The sequence below is a fragment of the Acanthochromis polyacanthus genome, chromosome 9 (genome assembly GCF_021347895.1).
Source record: "Acanthochromis polyacanthus isolate Apoly-LR-REF ecotype Palm Island chromosome 9, KAUST_Apoly_ChrSc, whole genome shotgun sequence".
Taxonomy (NCBI): Eukaryota; Metazoa; Chordata; class Actinopteri; family Pomacentridae; genus Acanthochromis; species Acanthochromis polyacanthus.
In genome coordinates this window covers 18,775,663-18,797,690 of record NC_067121.1, presented here as the reverse complement: position 1 = coordinate 18,797,690, position 22,028 = coordinate 18,775,663, and the positions used below count along the sequence as shown (strand labels likewise).

Here is a 22,028-nt window from a genome sequence, read left to right as displayed (position 1 = left end):
ATCCTCTGATTTCCGGCGCTCTAGGAGCCTATTCGTTGCGCTGATTGGTTGTATACCTACCCAATTGCTGCAGAGTGATTTGATAGACAATCTTTTAGCCCGCCTCCCTCCCTGTCGAGCGTGCCTAGACCCTTGTGCCTTCAGAACATGGGTCTAGCGTGGCTAGGCTACCATAACATCTCATTTCCTGTGAATTAACAGAATGCCTCACTGCTAAGTAAGTGTAGGCCTGTAGGTGTTGAGTCAGGTAGAATTTGAAACTGAGCATAATATAATTTATCTCTATGTCACTTGCCCTTTGTGTACCGTGGTTTGAATGTATTTGTATGCTGCTTTCAACAGATGCTGAGTAGGTAAATGTAAATGCAAGCTTTACTTCAGGATGATTTTTACTGACTCATATGGCTTGTGATACCTAAAACAGAAGGAATTATGAACAAGCCTTGGCACCAAATCAAAGCTTTGCTGGGTAAATGTAACAGCTGTGCCTCCCGACCTGGATTCTCTAGCTGTAAAACTCAACATCCACTTCATCAAGATTCACTTTTTGCCACTTTATGTGTTAGACGTTTGAAATGTAAGCAAACAGATAAAGTCAGTCACTGATAAAAGCATCCTCTCTCATTGACAGTGAACTTTCTCTGCTATTTTTTTATTTTATTTTATAACTAAGAGGTTATCAGAGCTTATCACTGTAATGGTGAGCACGGAGGACAGGGTACATTTACCTCTTGGTTTTGGTACATTTTTGTCTGGTTTAGTCTGCGTACTGGATTCAACATTAAACAGGTTCTCTTGATTTTTTTTATACTGTGGGGGTGAATCTATAAGGACCACAGATCTATGCGGTGTTAGGGTGGACATTGATGAGAACGCTCTATCAAAACCTTGTGGATTTGGGAAACATGCTGCAAGCTGTGGTCGGTATTGACTTGTTTCCACACTCAGCACTCACTCTGCTATTTCCTATTGCACCGCAGGCGATGGGATTGTAGATCACAGACGAGTATCTCTGTAGACCCAACAAAACCTTCAGTGCTGCTCACTATCAGCTTGACTACTAGTTTATTTATTTAATCTTAGAAAATTTGTTTTCACGAGGAAATGGGGGGGGGGTTACATTAGATTAATGATGAAAAGCTACTGAAGTAAGAATGTTAACTGGGACCTGATGTGATGTGTGGTTTTCTGGTAAAATTAACAGTAATAATAATAATAATAATGATAATGATAATAATAATAATAATAATAATAATAATAATAGCAATAATTATAATAATAGGAAGAAGAAGATAAACTTAAAATAATTTCTGGACCTTGATGAGTTGTTTTGATCATAAACTAAAATACCAGATTGCTTATTGTTCTTTTGTCTTGTTTTTGTTGTTTTTGGTCTTTTTTTTGATCTTTTTTTGTCATTTATTTCATGTTTTTGTCATTTTGTTTTTTGTCTTATTTTTTTTCCTTTTATGTTTTGCTTTATTTGTTGTTTTGTGTCTTTTTTTTGTGTCTCACTTGTGTCAATTGTCTCATTTTCTAGCCGCTTGGTAACTTCGTGTCTAGTATTTTTTTCTTTTTTGTTTTGTGTCGTTTTGCGTCATTTGCCTTTTTTTTTGTCATTTTGTGTCTCATTTTTGTGATATTTTACAAAAATTGCCTGGGTGACCCCAAACCTTTCAACGGTAGTGTATATGATTTTTTCTTTGTTTGTTTTTCATTTATGATTTTTGTGTTTAATTCAAGACTTGTTTGTTTTTAATTTGTGAAATTTAAATTAGTGATTTAACTTCTTTTTAAAATTGCAGATTAGTTGTTTGATTTGTTACTCTTTTAAACTTTATTTTGTGACTTCTAACATTGAATTTGCGACTTCAGTTTTTAATTTGTGAGTTAGAAGATTCCCAGTTCATGCCCTGGCCTGGGCCTGGGATCTTTCTGCATGGAGTTTGTATGTTCTCCCTGTGCATGCGTGGGTTTTCTCCGGGTATTCTGGCTTCCTCCCACAATTCAAAAACATGCTGAGGTTAATTGGTGATTCTAAATTGTCCGTAAGAGTGAATGTGACTGTGCTTGTTGTCTCTATGTGTATCCCTGTGATAGATTGGTGACCTGTCCAGGGTGTCCTCTGCCTTCACCCTAAGTCAGCTGGGATAGACTCCAGCCCCCTTGTGACCCTAATGAGGATTAAGTAATGTGTGGATGATGGATGGATGGATGGATGGTTAATAATATTTATATAATAATAATAATAATATATTATTATTTACAGAGATATACAGACAAAAACAAAAAACATGGTACTGCAGCAGCCATGGAGCAATTTTTTAAAGATTTCATCCGTTGGAAATCATACAACGACTGAGCAGCCTTGGCAGAGTTCTGTGCTCTGAGTGCTTTTCTTGTTAAATTATTGGCAAGTGATTACATTATTGGCTTTATTACATTTAAAATGATAACATTTATTACGTTATTGGTGATATTGCATTACTGGTCATGATTATGTTACCGGTTGCTACAGGACGTATTTATTTAAACAGCTCTGTGCAACAAAACAAACTTTTCTGCCTTATATTTAGGCATGTAAGTCTCATTCTTAGCGAGATTCAGATTATAGCCAAAGTTTTCTTTGTGTGTTTGACATCTGTCTTCAACACCACACTTCCGATGTAGATATGAGCAGATGTGTGGAATTTGAAGCAAGTTAGTGTTTTCCACAAAGCTAAAGTATCTTTTGAACTGATTAGAAGTACCCCTGCTGAACGTATCACATTTATGGCTACAGAAGGGTCTCTTGTTAAAGCTGAGTTTGGGATTTGGGGTTGGCAGAGACAGACGATCATCTCTAATACCGTCAATCCTTATTTGGTCAATCCTTCTTCTGCCTCTGACCAATCAGGAGCTCACCAGCCAGATCATGATCAAACAACATACAACAAGAAAACATAAGCATGAACACAGTCATACAGGACATATGAAATTACAGATGTCTGCTCTGTCTGTTGTGTCTTTGTGAGAAACTAAAGAGCAAGTTATGGAGAAAAATTCTGCATTTCACAACAACCAATTTCATTCAACATGATTTTCCCCCCTTTAATCTCATGTAAGGGATCAGTAACGTACCCTCCAATCTGTGCCGGCCTGCCGTGCCCCTCCAGGTCCTCCACTCCATCACCTCCTCCTTCTTCACTCGCTCTCCCTCCCTCCATCCTCCAACCCTGACTTTGCTTCCATCAGTAGCTCTGCGCTACCCCACGCATATCCATCACTGCACTCCTCCCCTTCTTTCCTTCTGTCCCATTGCTCCTCATCCATCCCTTCTCAGTGTCTTCTCTCCCAGATGTTAGCAGGGCAGGATTGGCCATTTGCTGGCCCCAGCCTCCAGCATCATAGAGGAGGGGCATCAACCAGATGTTTGATTTCATATTCATACAGGGTTTATGAATCTGAGGGGAGCAGACAAGCACTGACAAGGAGAAGGAAGAGGAGGATTCAGGTGGAAGCCTGAGAGAACTTTCTGCATGTTCTATTTCTGCCTCTGACAGGCACTTTTGGAGTTATTCTATCTTTGTTTCGTCCTCCCTCCTACTCCTCCTCCTCCTTCTTGAGTGAGTTTTGGAGACTGGTTATCTGGGTGGTTGGAGGGCGATGCTCCAGGCAGATGTAAACCCGATGAGGGAAGTTTGTACAAGGGGGAAACAGTGGAGGACGCCAAATGAAAAGAGCGTCTCCATCACTGAGGGAGCTGCTGCAGCTAAAGGTGGTCTGGGATCTGTGTGTGACTGAGGACACAAAGTGTATCAGGAGCTGGGTTCTTGGCTTGTCCGCCTGCAAGTCATGTCAAAAGTGCCCAAGACCAAAAATGTTTCCTGGGTGAGTACTGCCTTTCTGGCTGGTAGGTGGGGGGAGGAGTGTAAAGGGCATGAAGGGGGAGGGCTGTTAGTGGATTATATGAGTTCATTTTGAGTGCGTTTTTATCTCTGTCAGTCTCATCTGCTTTGAAATTTGTTATTTATGGCTGAATTTTCTAAGGAATGCTATTTCTGTTTTATGTGAATTTCAGTATACATAGCTTGGCTTTTTCAAAACCCAGTATTTCTGTTTTTGGCCAAAGAAGGAAGATGTTTTTTGGGCCCATCTCAGGATTCAGGAGACAGAAGAGATAAAACCATTGTCTTTGATGGCTCTTTTGCACATCTGCCATTATGTGTCCAACAGATGTGCTGTCAAAACTCTCCTAAAGCCATCTCTGCTCTTCCCTAGCCTGCTTCACAGCATCCTGCCAATGAACACTAAAAGAAGAGCATCAACGAAGAGCACGAGTGATTGAACCTTACACTCTTCAATGAGTGGGTCAAAAATGATCTATGTAAGAATCAATATGTTTTTATGACATTTTTGTCATTTTAGTTAAGAACAATCATTTGTATTATTATTTTTGTTATATTTTGGTCCACCGATGATGATTTCATCTTTGAAATATGTTTATTTTTCACTGTATAACAGATTTTGAACATTTTGATAACTGAAAAAGAAGAATATTACAGAGAACAGAAATAGAAGAATGTCAACATCCATTTTGTAGACATTTTTTCACTCTTTCCCTCCAGCTGTTGCTGCTCTCCTTCCCTCCAAGTTTGTGGACTCCATCACCTCTTGTATGATATTATCAATGATAAAGAGCTTGGGGTAGTAATACAAATATTACAATTTCTTTAAAAGTATAATAGGCAACTTAAATATTTCAATGGAATGATATCAAAAACATGATTTTTTGAGGAATGACTGAAAAATGAAATGATAAAAACTAATCAAACAACGACCTCACTGAGTCATTTTTGACGTATACTTATGCATCTAAAGGTTGAGAAATAAAAGGTGTTCAACAAAAGGTGACAATTAGTAACCTTGCCAGCAAGTTGATTTCTCGCGATATTTGTGAGTTCACAAATCTCTCAAGAAACCATCTTGCACTGCTCCCGCATTCACTGTTCGTACAGAGCCAAGTTGGCACGGGTCAGTCACGCAGCAGTATTCGTGTGTGGGGCGGGATATTCGGGTGTGAAGACGACACCATGCGCCAGTAGAAACAAACACGGCAAGGGAGGACAACGATCGTGTAGATGCTGCTATTAAGTCAGTTTTAGCTGAATCTCCTATCGCTTCTTTGAAGGAAGAACAACGAGAGGTGCTTTGCGCATTTCTGGATGGTAAAGATGTTTGTGCTTTTTTACCTACGGGTTTTGGTAAGAGTTTAATCTACCAATTGGCTCCGCTCGTTGTGAAGATCCCGCGATTGGCTAAAAACAAACCTGTCAGAGGCGGGACATACTGTTGCATTGTCCAATCCGTGCCTCTTTCCTCCTAACGGATTTACATGGAGCGGTCCCAGATTGATATTGTGGAGTACTATCAAGTACGACACAATTATTAATCTGGCTATTGCCAGGTTAGACAATTAGGCTCAAATCAGGGAACCTGGAGGTCACTGAAGAGGCTGACGTGTGCTGAGACTGCCTGTCCACAATTTCATAAGAATAATGAAACATTTTGGTTGTGTAAATGCTACCAGTGATGAATTCTGGGTGTTTTTTTGAGGTCAGGGCAGATGTGTGGTTTCTAGCTGTGTGGACACAGCAGAGGACAGAGTGGGAGGTCGAGGTCTGGAACTTTGCCTGAAATTGTGCGTGCCATCCATCTCTGGCCCAGCAGCCCTGCCCTCCACTACTGGCCTGGGCCTGGCAGCACACACACACACACACACACACACACACACACACACACACACACACACACACACACACACACACACACACACACAAACTCTGGTTGTAAGAAGCTTAGGGACAGATGTTTGTTTATGTATGTGTGAGAGCACATGTGCACGTGAACACGTGTGGGAGAGAGTGGATGAGGAGTGCAATGAGAGGTGTGTGGATGTGTGATTATAGCTGTGTGAGCAATGCAGTAGTAGCACATATCACCTTTAACAAATCAACATTCAGTTGTTGTCATAGCTACAGTGACGCCGTGCCGCTGCCACGCAATGATACAGAAATCTTTAACAAATCCGTGGATCCATCTGTCTGAAGGAGTATTTGCTCTGAGTTTATGAAATACCAACGCGATAGCTGTGCGCATTTACACACAACACAGTGACAACACAATAAAGCAACAGCTTTATTAATTACTTTGAGTGACAAATTATCCCCAACATGGAGACAGGATTGATTACGTTCTAAATACTCCACTAAGGGCTGCAGCAGAGTTGCATGACAGTCGGCGTACGTTTGTTTGTCTGTCTGTACATCCGTTTGTCTCTTAGCGACTGTACTCAAAAGCAGATTTGGATGAAATTTTCAGGGAAGTTCAGAAATGACAAAAGGACCAAGTGATTAGATTTTGGCAGTGATGCAGCTTATAGTCTGGATCCACGGATTTGTTAAAAATTTCTGTATCATTGGGAGATAACAGCAAGACGTCACTGTAGTTATGACAAGTGAACACTATGTCAGCTGCCTGCTGATGATCATACGATTGCAATTCTACTGCAAACTGACGGCTGGACCTATCGGAACTTATCTGTTGGAAGTGATACAAGGAACAACTGATTAAGTTGTGGGGGTGTTTCCGAGTCCCATTAATTCTTGCCACTTGCTCCATATTTAGGTCACATGATTCGGTGTCCGTACATAACGTACACATGCATAACACACGCCTGTGCTCAGCGCAAGGTCATTTTATTTATGGGTACATCTATATTAAATGGTCACATTCTATGTTGCTGTGATTTCTGCCACAAATTTTTTTTCAGGATTTCAGCCATCGGAAATGATACAACTGAGCAATCTCGTCGGAGTGCTGCGCTCTCAGAGTGCTTTTCTTGTTTTTTTGTAATTAATTAATTAATTGAAATCAACCCGTTAATGTCCCAGCTCTAGTATAAATATATCAGTGAGTGTGTGAAATATTTTACATTTCCATGGAGCACATTTCATGAGTAGCTCTTTTCAGCAGGAACAGTCAGACTGACTTATGTAACAACTTCACAGTTGGGCCTCTCGTGTTCCAGTGTATTGCTGGCACTTCATAGGAGAGCTTGTTCTCGCTGGAGTGGAGTTGAGAGGTCATGGAGGAGAGATCAGTGAAACCACAAGTCAGATTCAGTCCCAGGTCATGGGATAAATGCTGGACTTGAGGAAGCAGTTTTATGATTCTTTCATTGTCTGTCACAGGTAGCAGGATTCCAGCAGTTTAACCTGTAATGGTGATGTCTGACTAGCAGGGAAGATATTGATGAGGATGTGTAGTGTCCGTCTGTAGGCTGTGTGTGTCTGTGTGTCTGTGTGCAGCTGTCCATACTGTTGGTCCAGATGTGTGTCTGACCCAGAGGTCAGTGTCACAGCTCCACACGGTCAAAGCCTGGCACAGCTGACTACAACCCTGCATTTTCTTTTCCATTCTCAGTTACGTAACTCTCTCATCTGTGTCCCTCGCCTCTCAAAGCTCTCCCTGGAGATTTTGGTACCTCATCATATCGTCCATCTGCTCATGTCCCCTGCCTGGCTGTGCAGGTTACAGGGCACAGTAATGAAAGAGCTGTGCAGCATCCCTTACCTTTAAACAGCAGTGGAGGAAGTTATCAAAAGCCTTCATTTTTAGGAATGTAAGAATAAAGAAAGATATAATTGTGCACATAAAGCTTTGTAAATTGCTAAATAGTCAGAAGCATCACAAGTAAAAATTTCCCATTGTGCAGAATGTTCCCTTTCAGCACCAATGTAAACTCCATTTTAAAGGGTCTGTTCACTCAAGTTTTACTGCATGCACCTCATGGTAAGTACACTGTAAAACATCAGGAAAGAATTTAGTCAGATCAACTTATCTTTTCTTGTTTACTTAAAGTAATAAATAACTTTTGCTAATTTGTAGCTAATCGAACTTAAAATGTCCAATTTTTATTTTCCCAAAAATTATTTTACACTGTAAAAAAACTGTTATTTATATAGTAAAATTCCAGCAACAGGGGTGGCCAGAACGTTACCATAAAATTAAAGTAAAACATTTTCTTCATTTACGGTAAAGAAATGTGTTGATACTTTTGATTTTATGGCTATAAATGTACTTACTGTAGAAAAAATCTTAACCTTTTAAACAAAAATCATTTTACTTTACATGTCAAATTCACATGAAAAAAACTATAAAGTTTGTGTGCCCTATGATAAATATCACAACATTTTTCCATTATCAGCACAACAATTAGTATATTTAACATTTAAAATGTGTATTTTTAGTGTGACATATATGCAAATATTCTGGTTATAGTTGTCAGAAATAATAAGCCTTATGTCCGTTATTAACAGAAAACTACATCAATTTGACTGTAACAAACTTTGTTTTTTACATTAAATTAATACAAATATCACCATGTTGCTTTATATATTGGTTGATGCTAAGGGTACGGACCCGTACCCGTAGCATCTGTACTAGAGGTACGGACCCGTACCCGTAGCATCTGTACTAGAGGTACGGACCCGTTAAGGTCACTGAAGAGCTGGCGCCGGTTAACTACTATTTGCTGCACATTACAGGCAGTTTATATGAATGACTTTGACGGCGAACATTGTATAATTTAACCAAAAATACACCGTCTCCTCTCACACTTTAGACATTGCAGTTTTTACGCTTTTAGACGCCGTGTCTAAATTGTTTGAAGTCCAGTTCCTATTAATTAGTTTACCGCGTTCAGTGGTGGAAGCGGCTGACGAACTCCATTGCAAATGTTCCCATTTAATTTCGGACGCTAATTTACAAGATAAAGTTAAGGATGTCGAATATGAAACAAACACTCGTGAATGGTGAGGAGCAGCTCTTTAATTCGGCATGAATTAAAAAAAACCCACAAACTCGATTTACTGTGATATTGTGAGATTTGTTTGTGGTGATGTAACTTAGCCATTCAACAGAGTCCGCTAACATTAAAGTGACTGTGACAGGGTCTGTGTTGACAGACGTAGAAAATACGTCAGGGTTTTGTTTAGGTTGTTAATATGTAATAGTCTGTCGCTACTTTTGAAGGTAAAAAAATACTTGTAGTTTGCTGGCTGTTAGTTCTGCCATTTGTTTTGTTTGCTGTCTGTGCTTTATTAGAACAGGGTCATGTGAATAAAAAGTTTTGCTATTTTTAATAGTAGTGCTGATTTCAACCCCCAAATCGCTGTCCGTGAAAAAGTCAGATAATGATATTTATAAGACATTATGCATGATAGAAAAGAGAACAGCAGATGACTGACATGACAGGCTCGGCACGCAGATTCACCTCGAATCACGGAAGCGCCTTCATCACTCGGATTACCAAGCCGGCTTATTAATATTTATGTCCGTCGGATTACCAGCCAATCACAAAGCGCGTTCATCAGCCAGCTCATTAATATTCATGTACGTCTCATTAATATTTATAGTAAGGGAAAGTGCCATATCCGTAGGCCACAGGCTACGGGTACGGGTCCGTATCTGTAGACACTACCTTATATATTACAGCGTGTTTCCCTTATCAGCACAACAATATGTACATTTAACAGTGAACAACTCCATTGTTTAAGAAATAAATGCAAAAATTACAGTATTGAATGTTATACACATTAAATAACTGTGCAAGAGTCGCAAAAAAATTTCAAGAAAAAAAAATACAGCTTTCTCCTGATTAACTTATTTATGGTGATTCAGTGTTGTATAAAGTGGGTCGAACGGTTTTAGAGTTTACCGATTTTGTAAACATTTTTTGTCATGGTTTGACAGTTTTCAACGTAAAATTTACAAACTTTTTTACAGTATATAATAATTGATTCAATGAAGAGCTGAGAGTTCACTCAACTTATTAAATTAAGATTAGGACAAACAAAACTAGCATGTCCTTAGACTTCCCAGGATGCATTGTTAGCAAACTAAAACTCCTGAGAGGTTTCTTCTTTATTTTGTGGTTTGAGACGAAAGACACAGTAGAATTTTGCCGTGTGTTTCATACACAATAAATTTAGCTCTAGTTCTTTCCTTTCATAACAAACACTAGTAAACCTTTACAAAGGTTAGTGCTGAATTCAAGCCCAACCCAACCACATGAAACTGATGGCAGTGTATCCAGGAGTAACCGCACAGATTGTTCTTGCACTGACTCTGGTTAAAAATGGCTTCAACAGCTGAGGCTGTGAGTTTTCAATAAAGAAGAAACTCTTTAAACTAAGAGAAGACAACGACCTTATTATTCAACCCCACTGCAGAAATGGCAACTCCCATTTTTAGGCTGAATGAACCTAAAATGATTTACAGTGTATGATTTGTTTCATTTGTCCACTGACCTTGTTGCATTTTCATTTCGACATTTCATTTTGCTAATTTTTAAATAATTTTATGATAATATTGTCTCCGTAATAATATCACCTCGTTACATCACAAACTAAATAATGTTTCTCTACCCTGCTAATAACTCTTCCTCTCTTTTTTATTTGGCTGGAAAAAACAAACACATTTAAAGATACTAGCTCCGTCCAAACGAAGACAAAACGAGGTCTAAACACATAAGTTTCTTGCCGAATCTGCGTATCATCCACACGAAGACGGCGTTTTGGGGGTCTGTAAACGATCATTTTTGAAAACGGGTTCCAGAGTGGAAAGATTTTGAAATGCCGTTTACGCAGCTCCGTGTGTACGGGCGATCCGCTGCTTTTCAGAAACGCTTGCGTCATAGTTTCGTATCTTCATTGACACGCATGCACCACACGTGGCCACGACAACAACAATGGTGGCGTATTCACCTTATTCAGCTCCGCCCATTTTCCAACGGGCGGGACTTCCTGTTTTGAGTAGCACTTCCGGTAACTCGGTCATGGCGGTGTTTACAACTGAGAAAGTGATGCGGGAAGAAACAAAAACCTCTTTAAAAAAACAGAAATGGATCAAGTCTGCCTCATCCGCGACTTATTACAGAGTGGGAGGATGACATGAAAAAGTGGCCACAAGTCATGTTTGGTGATATTTTTAACTATTTCGTGTTGTCTCTTGGCGTTGATCGCTCGGCTATGAGGGATTATAAGAGCACTGAAGCCTATCAATATTTGCACAGTGGTAAAGTCGGCGCTGTTCTGTTACATCAAGAACGGGAATATACATTTCTTAAAGCTAATGTCAGCCCGAGTCAGGCTAGTACCTCCTCACACATGGCGTGGGTGTTGGTGACAGCTGATGGAGTGGTGGAGACGCTCCTGTATCGCTGGGTTGGGACGGTTCTGCAGTCACGCTGCTGCGATATTATGGAAGGTATGTTGATTTGAATAAAACTTAATTTGATTCATGTATATACGATGTGGCTGTGCAAACGGAGGTTGGTATTATCATTTCTGAAACAGCTCCTGCAGTTTACTGTGTTATTAGCCCTGTCACAAGCTAATGCTAATTCCCTGGAGCAACAAAAAACTGATTCTGACCAAACTGCAGTCATAACAACGTTTCAAAATAGCAGGGAGTGTCTTTTTACCTCACTGATGGCATAGCTAGGTCTTTAGTGGAAACTGAACTTTGTTAGAATCGCTGTAGCTGCGCTGACAGTGACCGATGCGAGCTGTATGTTTATATCATGAGCTGGTCCGCAGCATTCAGATCTAACCTTTCCGTGCTCTAAACAATTCTGTGAGAGAGAAAGCTTCATCTTTCCCCAGTTGTTGCGGCACCCACGGACAGCGCAATTGATGCCAAACATGTTAAAATCGCTTAAAAGAACAGTTAAAAGTAGCTACAGTAGCGAGAGGACTCGATGTTGTTGTAGGGCAAAGACGGTCAATCGGAAGTCGCTCTCAAAAATGGCGCCGCCCTGCCTCACTTCCTGAATGAGGTGAATAGTGTAGCAAATGTGCTGACGAAGCTCTCTGTTTACAACTTTTGCCGCAAGTGCCATGCCCACAGTTTTTTTCTTCTGTTTGCAAGTGTTTCCGTCATATCGTTACAGTGCCCCTAGAGGTCTGGCATGTGTTTTACAGCATTTCCATGCTTATCGAGTGCATTCGTGTAGACGCATACATTTTCTGAGACGCCTTCGTCTTTACGGCGATCGTTTTTGAAACTGTTCAGCGTTTCGTCTTCGTGTGGACGGGGCCAAAGCAGAATCAGCTTAAAATGTGTGTGTGCAATAAAATATAAACAGCTCTTCAAAGAGGTAGAGAGGATAGAATTTTTTTTTATTTCAGTGACTTGGATTAACTGACCCTTTAATTCTGTAGCTGACCCCTGTTGTCCAGTCAAAATAAACCAGCAACCTCATACAGTATATTTCATATATTCAACATGAAAACTTACTATTCATAATGATAACAAACTATAGTTAAAGAGACACAACAGTACACTGATAAAAAGATGGAACAAAACTGAATTTAACAGTGTTTAAGTAAACACAGAGGATTGCTTTCCACCAGCCTCCATCAGAGGGTTTTACAACCATTTTAGAAAACATGAATGAATCCACTGTTCCACAAAAAAAAAACAAAAAAAAAACATTTTTATTACTATCTTGTCGGCCTTTTATTATCCTGTTGCCTCTCCCAGAATAATCATGTTGGTGTGATCACCATTCTGGAAATCACCCCGAGATGTGTTGAGGGGAAAGCAGCCTCTAGTTTTAACAGTGACACGAGGACACTGAGCCAGCGTGGAGACAGAATATCGTGATTACTCTCTCTGGATGATGAATACTGGGGTTTGTCTGTAGTTCCATGCTGTAAATCAGGCGCACAAAGGAATTATGCACTGCTTGCTTTTTAATTTCATCTTTCTATTTTGGAGCCAGGCCATTATAATACTCCCATTTGTGCAGCCCAAACCCCAGGAAATTGTTTGGATGCACACACGCACACTAATCAGGCATCACACGCGCAGAGGACGGGCTCTGGTCAACAGTATAAACGAGACATTCCTCACTTTGCGTTATTTTGGATTTGCAGGCAGCGCGGGCGGGTTGGACACCTTCTTGGTGCGCTTGGTGAGGTCAGAGTGAGCGGTGTGCGGCGCAACAGATGCCGCACCGAGAAATAAGCCTTTAATACCCCGAGGACTCTGGAAAGGGTAACTACACTCAACACACAATACAGACTTAAGTGAAACCCCTCGCGCAACTCGTCCCGTCTCCGGCGGTGTCCTGCGCGTCGCGGTTCCTCGGGAGGTGTCTCAACTTTACGCACAAAACCGGCGCTTCGAGAACGGCGTTTCTGCTGCGCTTCACGGCACCCTCGGATTTCTCCACCTGAGCGGTGTTCGAAGTGGAAGCAGTTCCATGGCATGCTCGTACACGTCTCCTTCACTGGAGCCAGGTGATTGGTAAATTGGAGCTACAGCCGTGGAATAACGCGCGTGGACCCCTCGAACCAGCATGCCACCCAAAAAGAAGGTAAAACATCCAAAAATGTGCAATTTTATAAGTGTGTCTGTGTGTGTGCGCGGGCGTGTGTACGTGTGCTGAACAGGAAGGGTAGGAGAATACACCATCTGTTGCACTGGGCGTTAATCCTTGTGTGAGGCCTTTCCACACCATTGCACTCACTGTAGCAGTCAGAACGCGCAGGGCAGAAAGAGATGCATATCCACATGCTTGTATCATGTCATGTGTCCAGCCGAATAACAGGCTTTAGAGGGGGTTGCATAACCATTGGTCTGTAAAGATCAGATGGATTAATTCTCTTCTTCTTGCTTTTTCTCTCAGTTATGACTTCTGGACATGCAGTGAATTTCAGGTTTCCTTTGTACATGCAATCCATTGGATCACCGCATGGTTTCCTGAAAGACAATGGTTTTGCTGCAGGGTTTTCATAAAATCCATTCTTGTCATTTAATTTTAGACAGAAACAGGCAAAAAACAAACAAACAAACAAACAAAAAATCCCAAAACAAATTAAAGCCATATGCAGTGATACAGAGAGGTTCTAGTTTTCTTTCAGTGAGGAAACCAAATCGGAGCTTCTGCTGTTTAGGTTTTGCCATCACATTTAAGTCACAGCTGGCCTCCACCTGTCACTCAGAGGGTGATGTAACAGCGCTTACCATTGTTATGGAGGTATTCCGAGAATCTTTAAAGACTCTTCTCAATGAAAAACAAATCTGATCCACACAAAGATGATAGCTGGAAATAAACTACTGCTCCTGCTTAGATTTAGGTAAAATGAAGCAAAATTAAATTATATCATCATTTAAGTTTCCATTTGTTACATTTTTATGTAAAACACTGTTCAAGTATTTTTCTTGTATTATTCCAAACCAGCAGAGATTTAGGAAAGAATGGTTGCTGTTCTTCGCAATAGATCTAATTGTAATATTTTTTACTTTTCACTCTCTCTCTCTCTCAAATACATCACCCACTAAAAAAAGTTGCACACCCTAATACTCTGTGGAATTATTTTGATAAGTTTCTTCAGTGTCACAGCATTTAATTCTGCCCAGAGGTGCATTCACTTTTCACCAATATTTTGTATTGATGATGGGAGAATTGGACCCAGCACATCCCAAAGATTCTCAATGGGGATGAGGTGTGAAAATGATGTCTCAACCTCCCTGGTCCACTCATTCACAATGTGAGCCCCATAAATCCTGGTATCGCCATCTTTGGACATGTCCATGTCATCAGGGAAGAAAAACTCCATTGATGTAAAGACCAGGTCATTCAGTATATTCAGGTAGTCAGCTGACCTCATTCTTTGGGCACATACCGTTGCTGAACCTGACCAAACCCAGATAACAACCCTAACCACCACAGGCTTGTAGGCACTAGCTATGATGAGTGCATCACTTCATTTGCCTCTCCTTATCCTGATGTGTCCATCACTTTGGAACAGGGTAAATCTGGACTCAGACCACATTTGTTCCTCGAAGATGATGTTTTACCACTATCCATCCAGGTTTTAATAATGCATTGGACAGTTCTTAACCTAATAGTTTCAGAAATCTCCTTAGGTGTTTTCTTTGCTTGATGCAGGCCAACAGATTAACATCCTTTCCAACATCCTTTATCTGTGCTACTCATTAGAGAAAGCTTTATCGTGATAAACTTTTTGTCCAGTCCTACTTTCAATACAGCTCAAGTCTAAAATGCAGTTGCGTTAACAGACAGGCACACACAAGATTACAACCTACTGATGTAGACTTCCGGTGTGGCAGCACAGTAGTGAAGTGGATGTGTTGTAGAGTAGATCTGAGGATAGTGTATAGGTGAAGAGAGTGTGCTGTGATTGTACTGCAGTGCTGCGTCTGGACCTTCTCTGTTGAACAAAAGTAAAAGAAATATCCAGGAATTGGTGTTTGCCGCTTAAAATAGGGAGCTGCTTTCCTTTCAGTTTATTCAGTTTGATGATGAGATCTTGCAGATTAACTCTCAGGACCCAAAATACTCTCTGGGCCTTATTGCTTCGGCCACATTTTTACTCATTGTGAGTTTTTTTTTCCAAGTGTAGATTAACCAAACAGCACTTGACACACGAGTAGTTCAAGGACTGTTCAAAAACCACCAATTGTCTCTTGGTTTCTGTCTCTAATAAATGATGTAATTTGGGGGTATTTTGTGAAGTCAACATACTTTTCAAATCCAGCAACAGGTTTTGGGATTCAGAGGGTGAATGGGACAACAAGGAACATGGCTGAGTGTCCGTCACTTCATGTATAGATGTATAGTCTAATCTTTCACATGTGGCAAATACCACTTTTTACCATGGCCCTCTGTCATGGTTGTGATTATATGTGAATGATGGGGAACAATGAGGAAAAATAATGCAAAAGTGGCCTAAGTCTGAATGACAGAATGTCATGACTTTAACAGGTTGATTAAGAGGCTAGAGAGAGGCAGATGCTTCTATTGGAGTGAATGGAGACCAAAAACAGTTAAAGTGAAAGTTTGACTACAATTACCAGGGTGCCCAGAAAAATGACTTTAAATGAATATTAATATTTCTCTGTATTGTCAGGATGTGTAACTACGCAATGGGTTGTTAAGGTGTTAGTCCTGGCAGCTTAAAGGTGCTGGCTTTGTAGCTTGTTTCAGCTCAAGCCACAAATATACGAAGGTTTCAGGAACTATGCTCATAACAGGAATAATATTTAACATTTACTGCTTTTCGCCCAGATATCTCTGAATATTTATTCTTCAGAAAACAGGCTGTTGGCTCTGTCACTGAAATGTAATGACAACACATCAGAGGCAGAAAGTGGGGTAGAAGAAACCACACAATCAGTGGACGGCCTGCTGTCTTAGATTGCAGTGTGCCGTTTAGTGCTGGCCCACTGCTTGTTACCTAGAATAGGAAAAGCCTCTTAGCCTTCGTTACTGGGGTATTACATGCACATATCTGCTCTCCTTCTGAGCAGGAAGTGGGGCAATAAGATGTCAGAGCTGTCTGGAAAGTTCCAGATGAGCTCTCGCTAGACCTGCTTCCTTTGTGATTAGGACTGTTTCCAAGTTTCCGAGTGTATTGTTTTTATCTTTTCACTTCCCTATATCTGTGTTTTTCTCTGCTCATACAGACAGATTCAGTGATAGACCTGGTTCAATAATTGTGCAGTAAGTGAGAATCATAACAGGAATTGGTGGCAAAATGATTGTTTATAATCCCCACACATGCCGAGGCCTTCTTGTCAATTCTAATCATGTTGTGTTCCAATGTTGTGCAGTGCAGAGGAGCAGACTTCTGTGAACTATAAATATAATGTACACCAATCAGACATAACATTATGACCACCTTAGTGTTGTGCTGATCCCTCTTATGCCATCAAAAATGTTCTGAACCTCTGGGCCTGGACCAGTGGACCTCTCAGGGTGTCCTATGGGTTCTGGCTACATTGACAGTGGATCCTTTGGGTTCTATGGGTTGTGTAGTTAGGCCTCTGTGAATCAAACTCTTTCCACTGCATCCTGTGGATGCTTGATCAGAATGGGGTCTAGGAAGTTTGGAGATCAAATCAATGTCTTGGGCGATTGTCATGTTCCTGATTGTTTGATGTATTTGCGATGTGGTGGGGTGCATTCTCCTGTGGGGGTAGGTCAGTGATATTTAGGATTGGCATTTGCATGTCTAAGTTTCCTAGTCTCATCAACACGGATGCCAAAATCCAAGGTTTTACAGCAGAACATTCCATAGTACCAATATGTTCAATGTTATTTACTTTACCTGTCAATGGTCACAATGCTGTGGCTGATCAGTGTATCTGTGACAGGAGCCGAGCAAGTCAGGAATGGAGTCGTATAGATAAAATTAATGCAGCTATTGTGTCTATCTGATGACTGTCAGGAAGCCTAAGCACATGCTGTGCAAGCAGCAGTGTTGGCTGTCTGTGAGGAGTTTGCATTTGTCTCTCTGTCTCTAAATCCTGGATTGACGCATGCTATCTTAATCTCCTTACTCAGAGACAATCATGACCCAGAGAGCCAGAGAGGGAGAGAGAAGGATCCACATACAGTGCTTTTTCCCCCTGCAATAATTTTTTTTTTCTAATTTAGTCTTCGGTGCTGTGATTTTCTTAGAGGCAAATGTCTTTTTTTTTCTCTTTTTGATGTTCCTTCATGATGAATAAGGAGTCATTGTTGTGAAATAATTATGAAATGGTAGTATGATGCAAAAAAAACAAATTCGAATCAGTGAATTAATTGATTATCACGGCCTTCAGCAGTAATTTTTGTTGGTAAAAGAGAGACATTAGTATCGCACATGTCTGCATCTTCAAACCATAAACAGGAAGTGAATTCGGTGACGTACGTGCATTACGTTTGCGCTGGCAGCTGCTACGATTGGTGGAACTCACGGGAGGCGGGCCAAATTGCGGGAAAGTTGCGGTGATTGGACAAAATTGCAAGGCCGCGCAAAATTCACAGAGATTGGTTGATTTCGCGTGAATTCGCGCGATCGCAACATCGCAAATTCCTGGAGGGACTGACATATGTCTATGTGATCACCCCCTCCTCCCCCAGACGAAAATGCGAATATTCAGAGCTCGTCTCTTCCCTCGCCTTCGGCCAACTTCGGCTCATCCATTCGTGTTTGATACCACGACCCGAATGGCCGGGTGGCTGCCGACTCTGACGTCACGCTTCACTTCGTTGCATAAACACATGACAAGATGCCGAAGACCTCCGCTGTTTGGGAACAAAACAAAGGCAGAGTGCAAAATTTGCGACTGGGAGACCAGACGAATGGGTCCAAATATTCGGGCTGTCTCATAAATTAAATTTATGTTAAGGCTTTTAACACATCTTAACCAGGGGTGCCAATGATTATGAAGGGCGCTGTATTTCCTTGATGCCAGCTGTCGTCAAACAAACCAGTAGAACAAAACTATTTTTTGTGGTGCTAAAAGCAGGCAGTAGCAGCGATTTTTCATTTGCTGTCTTATTCTTATTTTTCATATTTTTTATAAATAGAATAAGGATAAAGAAAGCTGAATGAAAACATTATTAATGTTTTATCTATTCTCTTTGGAAGTCATGGTATAGTTTGCACACTGCATGTTGCAATAACTGTCAGTGTGAACACAGCTATGCACTCAATATAGCAAGAATGAAAGAACACAATTTGAGACACTGAAGGCATACACAGCAGTACAAGAACACGTTTTCTTTTTTTTCACATCTTTCTGCCCACATATTTAACGCTTCTTTTACGGGTCAGCTTGATATGCTGTTTTCAACCACCTCATGGAACAAACTTTAACTACAGCTGATAAAATTTTTGGCCAATAAAATAAGATGGAAATGAGAAGTGTGCTTCTGTCTACCTCTGTCTGAAATCAAGGAAGCACCGTTTCAAAAATGACTGATTATTCTGAGGTGTTGCCACCATTAACTATTAACTGCAGATGTGTGTAAATATTAGTATTGGAGTAGTTTAGATGCTGGACATCGAATATGAATTTAATTGAAACAGTTTCTACCTTTAACACAAACTGACAACAATATATTAAGGACAAAACCTACACCACCGTTCAAAGGTTTGGGGTCACCCTGGCAATTTTTTATGTTTTCCATGAAAACTCACACTAACACAATTGCACAAGAGTTTTCTAATCATTAATTGGCCTCTCAACACCTTTACCTAACACAATGTAGCATTAGAACACAGGAGTGACGGTTGCTGGAAATGTTCCTCTGTTTCCCTATGTAAATATTCCATTAAAAATCAGCCGTTTTCAGCTTGAATAGTCATTTATCACATTCACAATGTCTAAGCTGTATTTCTGATTCATTTAATGTTATCTTCACTGAAAAAAAAAGTTTTTATTTCAAAAATTAGGAGGTTTTTAAGTGACCCCAAACTTTTGAATGGTAGTGTACATTAACGTACTGTATCACAAATTATGTTCGATGTGGTACAGATTTGCTGCCTCTTCTGATCTATAATTGGAGATGTGAAGGGTTGCGGTGCAGCCTTAAACTGCACAGACGGACACTCGAGCCAAAGTAAAGGTGGCGGTGCCAGCCCGGCCATATCTGCTCTGTGGTAGCATCAGGCACAGGGCACGGAGCCAGTCTCCTTCAGACAGATGATGCAAAGCAGCTGATTAGACAGGGCTTGGAGAAAACTGGATTGGAGCACACACTGCATGCAAATGAACAGGCTGTTAATGACCAAGAGATAGAGCAGCAAAGAAATCTTCCCAGTGTACCGAATAGCACATCAGAGGAATGAACAGCAGATGAGCTACAAAAGGACTGCTGAAATCAGATGAAATTTCAATACTCCTCAGCTGCAGAAAGTGCCAATAGGGAAAAATATTTATAAGCAAAAATGAGAATTGTTTGCCCATGAACGCCTGGGCTCAGTGCCAGCTTCTCACTGGTGGGCCGACAGGAAATTAGTCAGTATTAGATTAGTGACCTGCTCCACAGACAACAATGAACTGGGTATTTGGGAGGCAGGCTGTGTTTTTGTCCTTTTAGATGCACGATTCTGCTCATTGAGAATGTTTTAACGTGACATTAGTCTGTATCTGCTGATCAGAAAGTCCCGGATCTTGCCTCATGAAAAATGATTTCCTTGTTCACACAAGATGAAGATGATGGCAGCTTTTCAGGAGGACCAGCTCACCAACAGGGTCTACTTTCATACTTTGATCCACTTTGAGCTGTTGCAGCAGAAAGATATTTTGGTTTCAGCTGTCAAACTCGGCAGGTAACACAGCAGTACACATTACTGTGCTCAGATATGGAGGAAATATCATCCGACAGACTGCTCTGTAAGTGCTGTGAAAGAGGAGATATTTTGGCAAAGATGTCGTTCCTGCTCATTTGCTGCATGGAGAGCTTCAGGGCACTGGGAGGTGGAGGCAGGCTGAATCTGTTGTCTGTATGTCCCTGGAGGTATTTATGCAGGATTTGGCTTTTTCTGCTGTAAATCTTTGGCTCCCAGTGTGAGCACAGAGCAGCTACTAACCCACTATGCAAACGCTGCACAGATGAGGCAGACGGGGTGGGTATGTGCCTGTTTGAAACGTGACACATCTGTAATTCCATGCCAAATAAAACAAGCAGCACTCAACCCATACTTTGTGGTTTGCTGTGTTGTGAGATATCTTTTCTATGTGGAATGCGCTACAAATTGAACCCTTTGAACCTAACCTACACCACATATCAGAGCCAGAATCTGTAAAGGTGGTGAAAATATCCATCCATTCTCTATACACCGCTTTATCCTCACTAGGGTCGTGGGGGGTGCTGGAACCTATCTCAGCTGACTTGAGTGAAGGCAGGGGACACCCTGGACAGGTCGCCAGTCTGTTGCAGGGCTACGTATACAGACAAACAGTCACACTCACATTCACACCTACGGGCAATTTAGAGTAACCAATTAACCTCAGCATATTTTTGGGCTGTGGGAGGAAGCCAGAATACCCGGAGAAAACCCATGCATGCACAGGGAGAACAAGCAAACTCCATGCAGAAAGATCCTAGGCTCAGGCCGGGACTCGAACCAGGGATCTTCTTGCTGCAAGGCAAAAGTGCCAACCACTAGTCCACTGTGCAGCCTGGTGAAAATATCTCAGCTTAAAATTGTGATATTTAATCTAAATCAATTTATTTTATGCCTTTAATTTGCTAAAAGTTTGTACTATATAGAATGAATGAATGTTGTTATTTTTATTTCGGACATGTGAGGGGGAAAAAGCCACAAAAACAAATCAAAATATTCAAAACAACAAAACAAAACATATCAAAGCAAAAAATAACCCAACATACAAGAAGGAGTAGGACGAAGCATATATTATTTACTCCAACCCCTTCTCCATCTCGATCAGCCACATACCATAGTTATTCATGTACATATTCACAAACAAGAGATTATTTATTTTCAATTAATTAACAAATATTAAACAAGAAAAACACTCCATTCAGTACTCCACCAAGGCTGCTCAGTCATATAATTTCCAGCAGATGAAATCTTGAAAAGATTCATAGCAGGAATCACGACAACATAGAATGTGGCCATTTCATATATTTTCCTATATTTCACTTCATCAGTACTGATGATGTCCTGATATCATGAAGCTAAAGGATCTGCTCATACTAGAACTGGTGTGGTGGTACGGAAACATTTAACCCAAGCTGTGACTTCCGTCGCTATAAATGAGGGCTTGCTCTGGGGGTCAGGCATTTGGGTTCTGTAAAGCGTCTTGAGACGAGTTGACTGTAATTGACGCTATATAAATAAAATTGAATTGAATTGAATTGAATAGAAAAACAGCAGCAACTGGGAAGCAGTCAGCAAGACACGGGCAATCACTGACTCACCTGCAGTATCTATAAATAGCAATATTTTGCATATATCTCTTGCCTTTGCACATATCAACACATTAGCAGTATTGCACAAGATGCTAAAATTTGCACAAAGAATTTTTTAACCATTTCAATTTTATCTCATTTTTATTCAATTCCGTTTTAATTCATTTTCATTTCATTTGTTATTTCAGTTGTGTGAAGGGAACTCGCAAAAGAAGAACTTCATTACTCAGGGTAACCACTG

At 40.7% G+C, this 22,028-nt stretch overlaps 1 protein-coding gene across 5 annotated transcripts in view; it reads left to right on the top strand.

Annotated features, from left to right (window-relative positions):
- cacnb2b (calcium channel, voltage-dependent, beta 2b) overlaps positions 1–22,028 on the top strand; it is a 64,121-nt gene that overhangs the window by 4,081 nt on the left and 38,012 nt on the right. Inside the window, exons 1-2 of one of the 5 annotated variants that reach the window (XM_051953221.1) lie at positions 2,914–3,870; positions 4,261–4,366. The exons of 1 other annotated variant lie outside the window; for it this stretch is intronic. In XM_051953221.1, coding sequence (XP_051809181.1) covers positions 4,343–4,366 — 24 coding nt within the window. In that variant the 5' untranslated portion in view covers positions 2,914–3,870; positions 4,261–4,342. Of the gene's footprint in view, positions 1–2,913; positions 3,871–3,953; positions 4,367–12,896; positions 13,427–22,028 lie in introns of those variants that run through there. 3 more of the 5 variants (XM_051953219.1, XM_051953220.1, XM_051953222.1) reach the window with 3 other exon arrangements.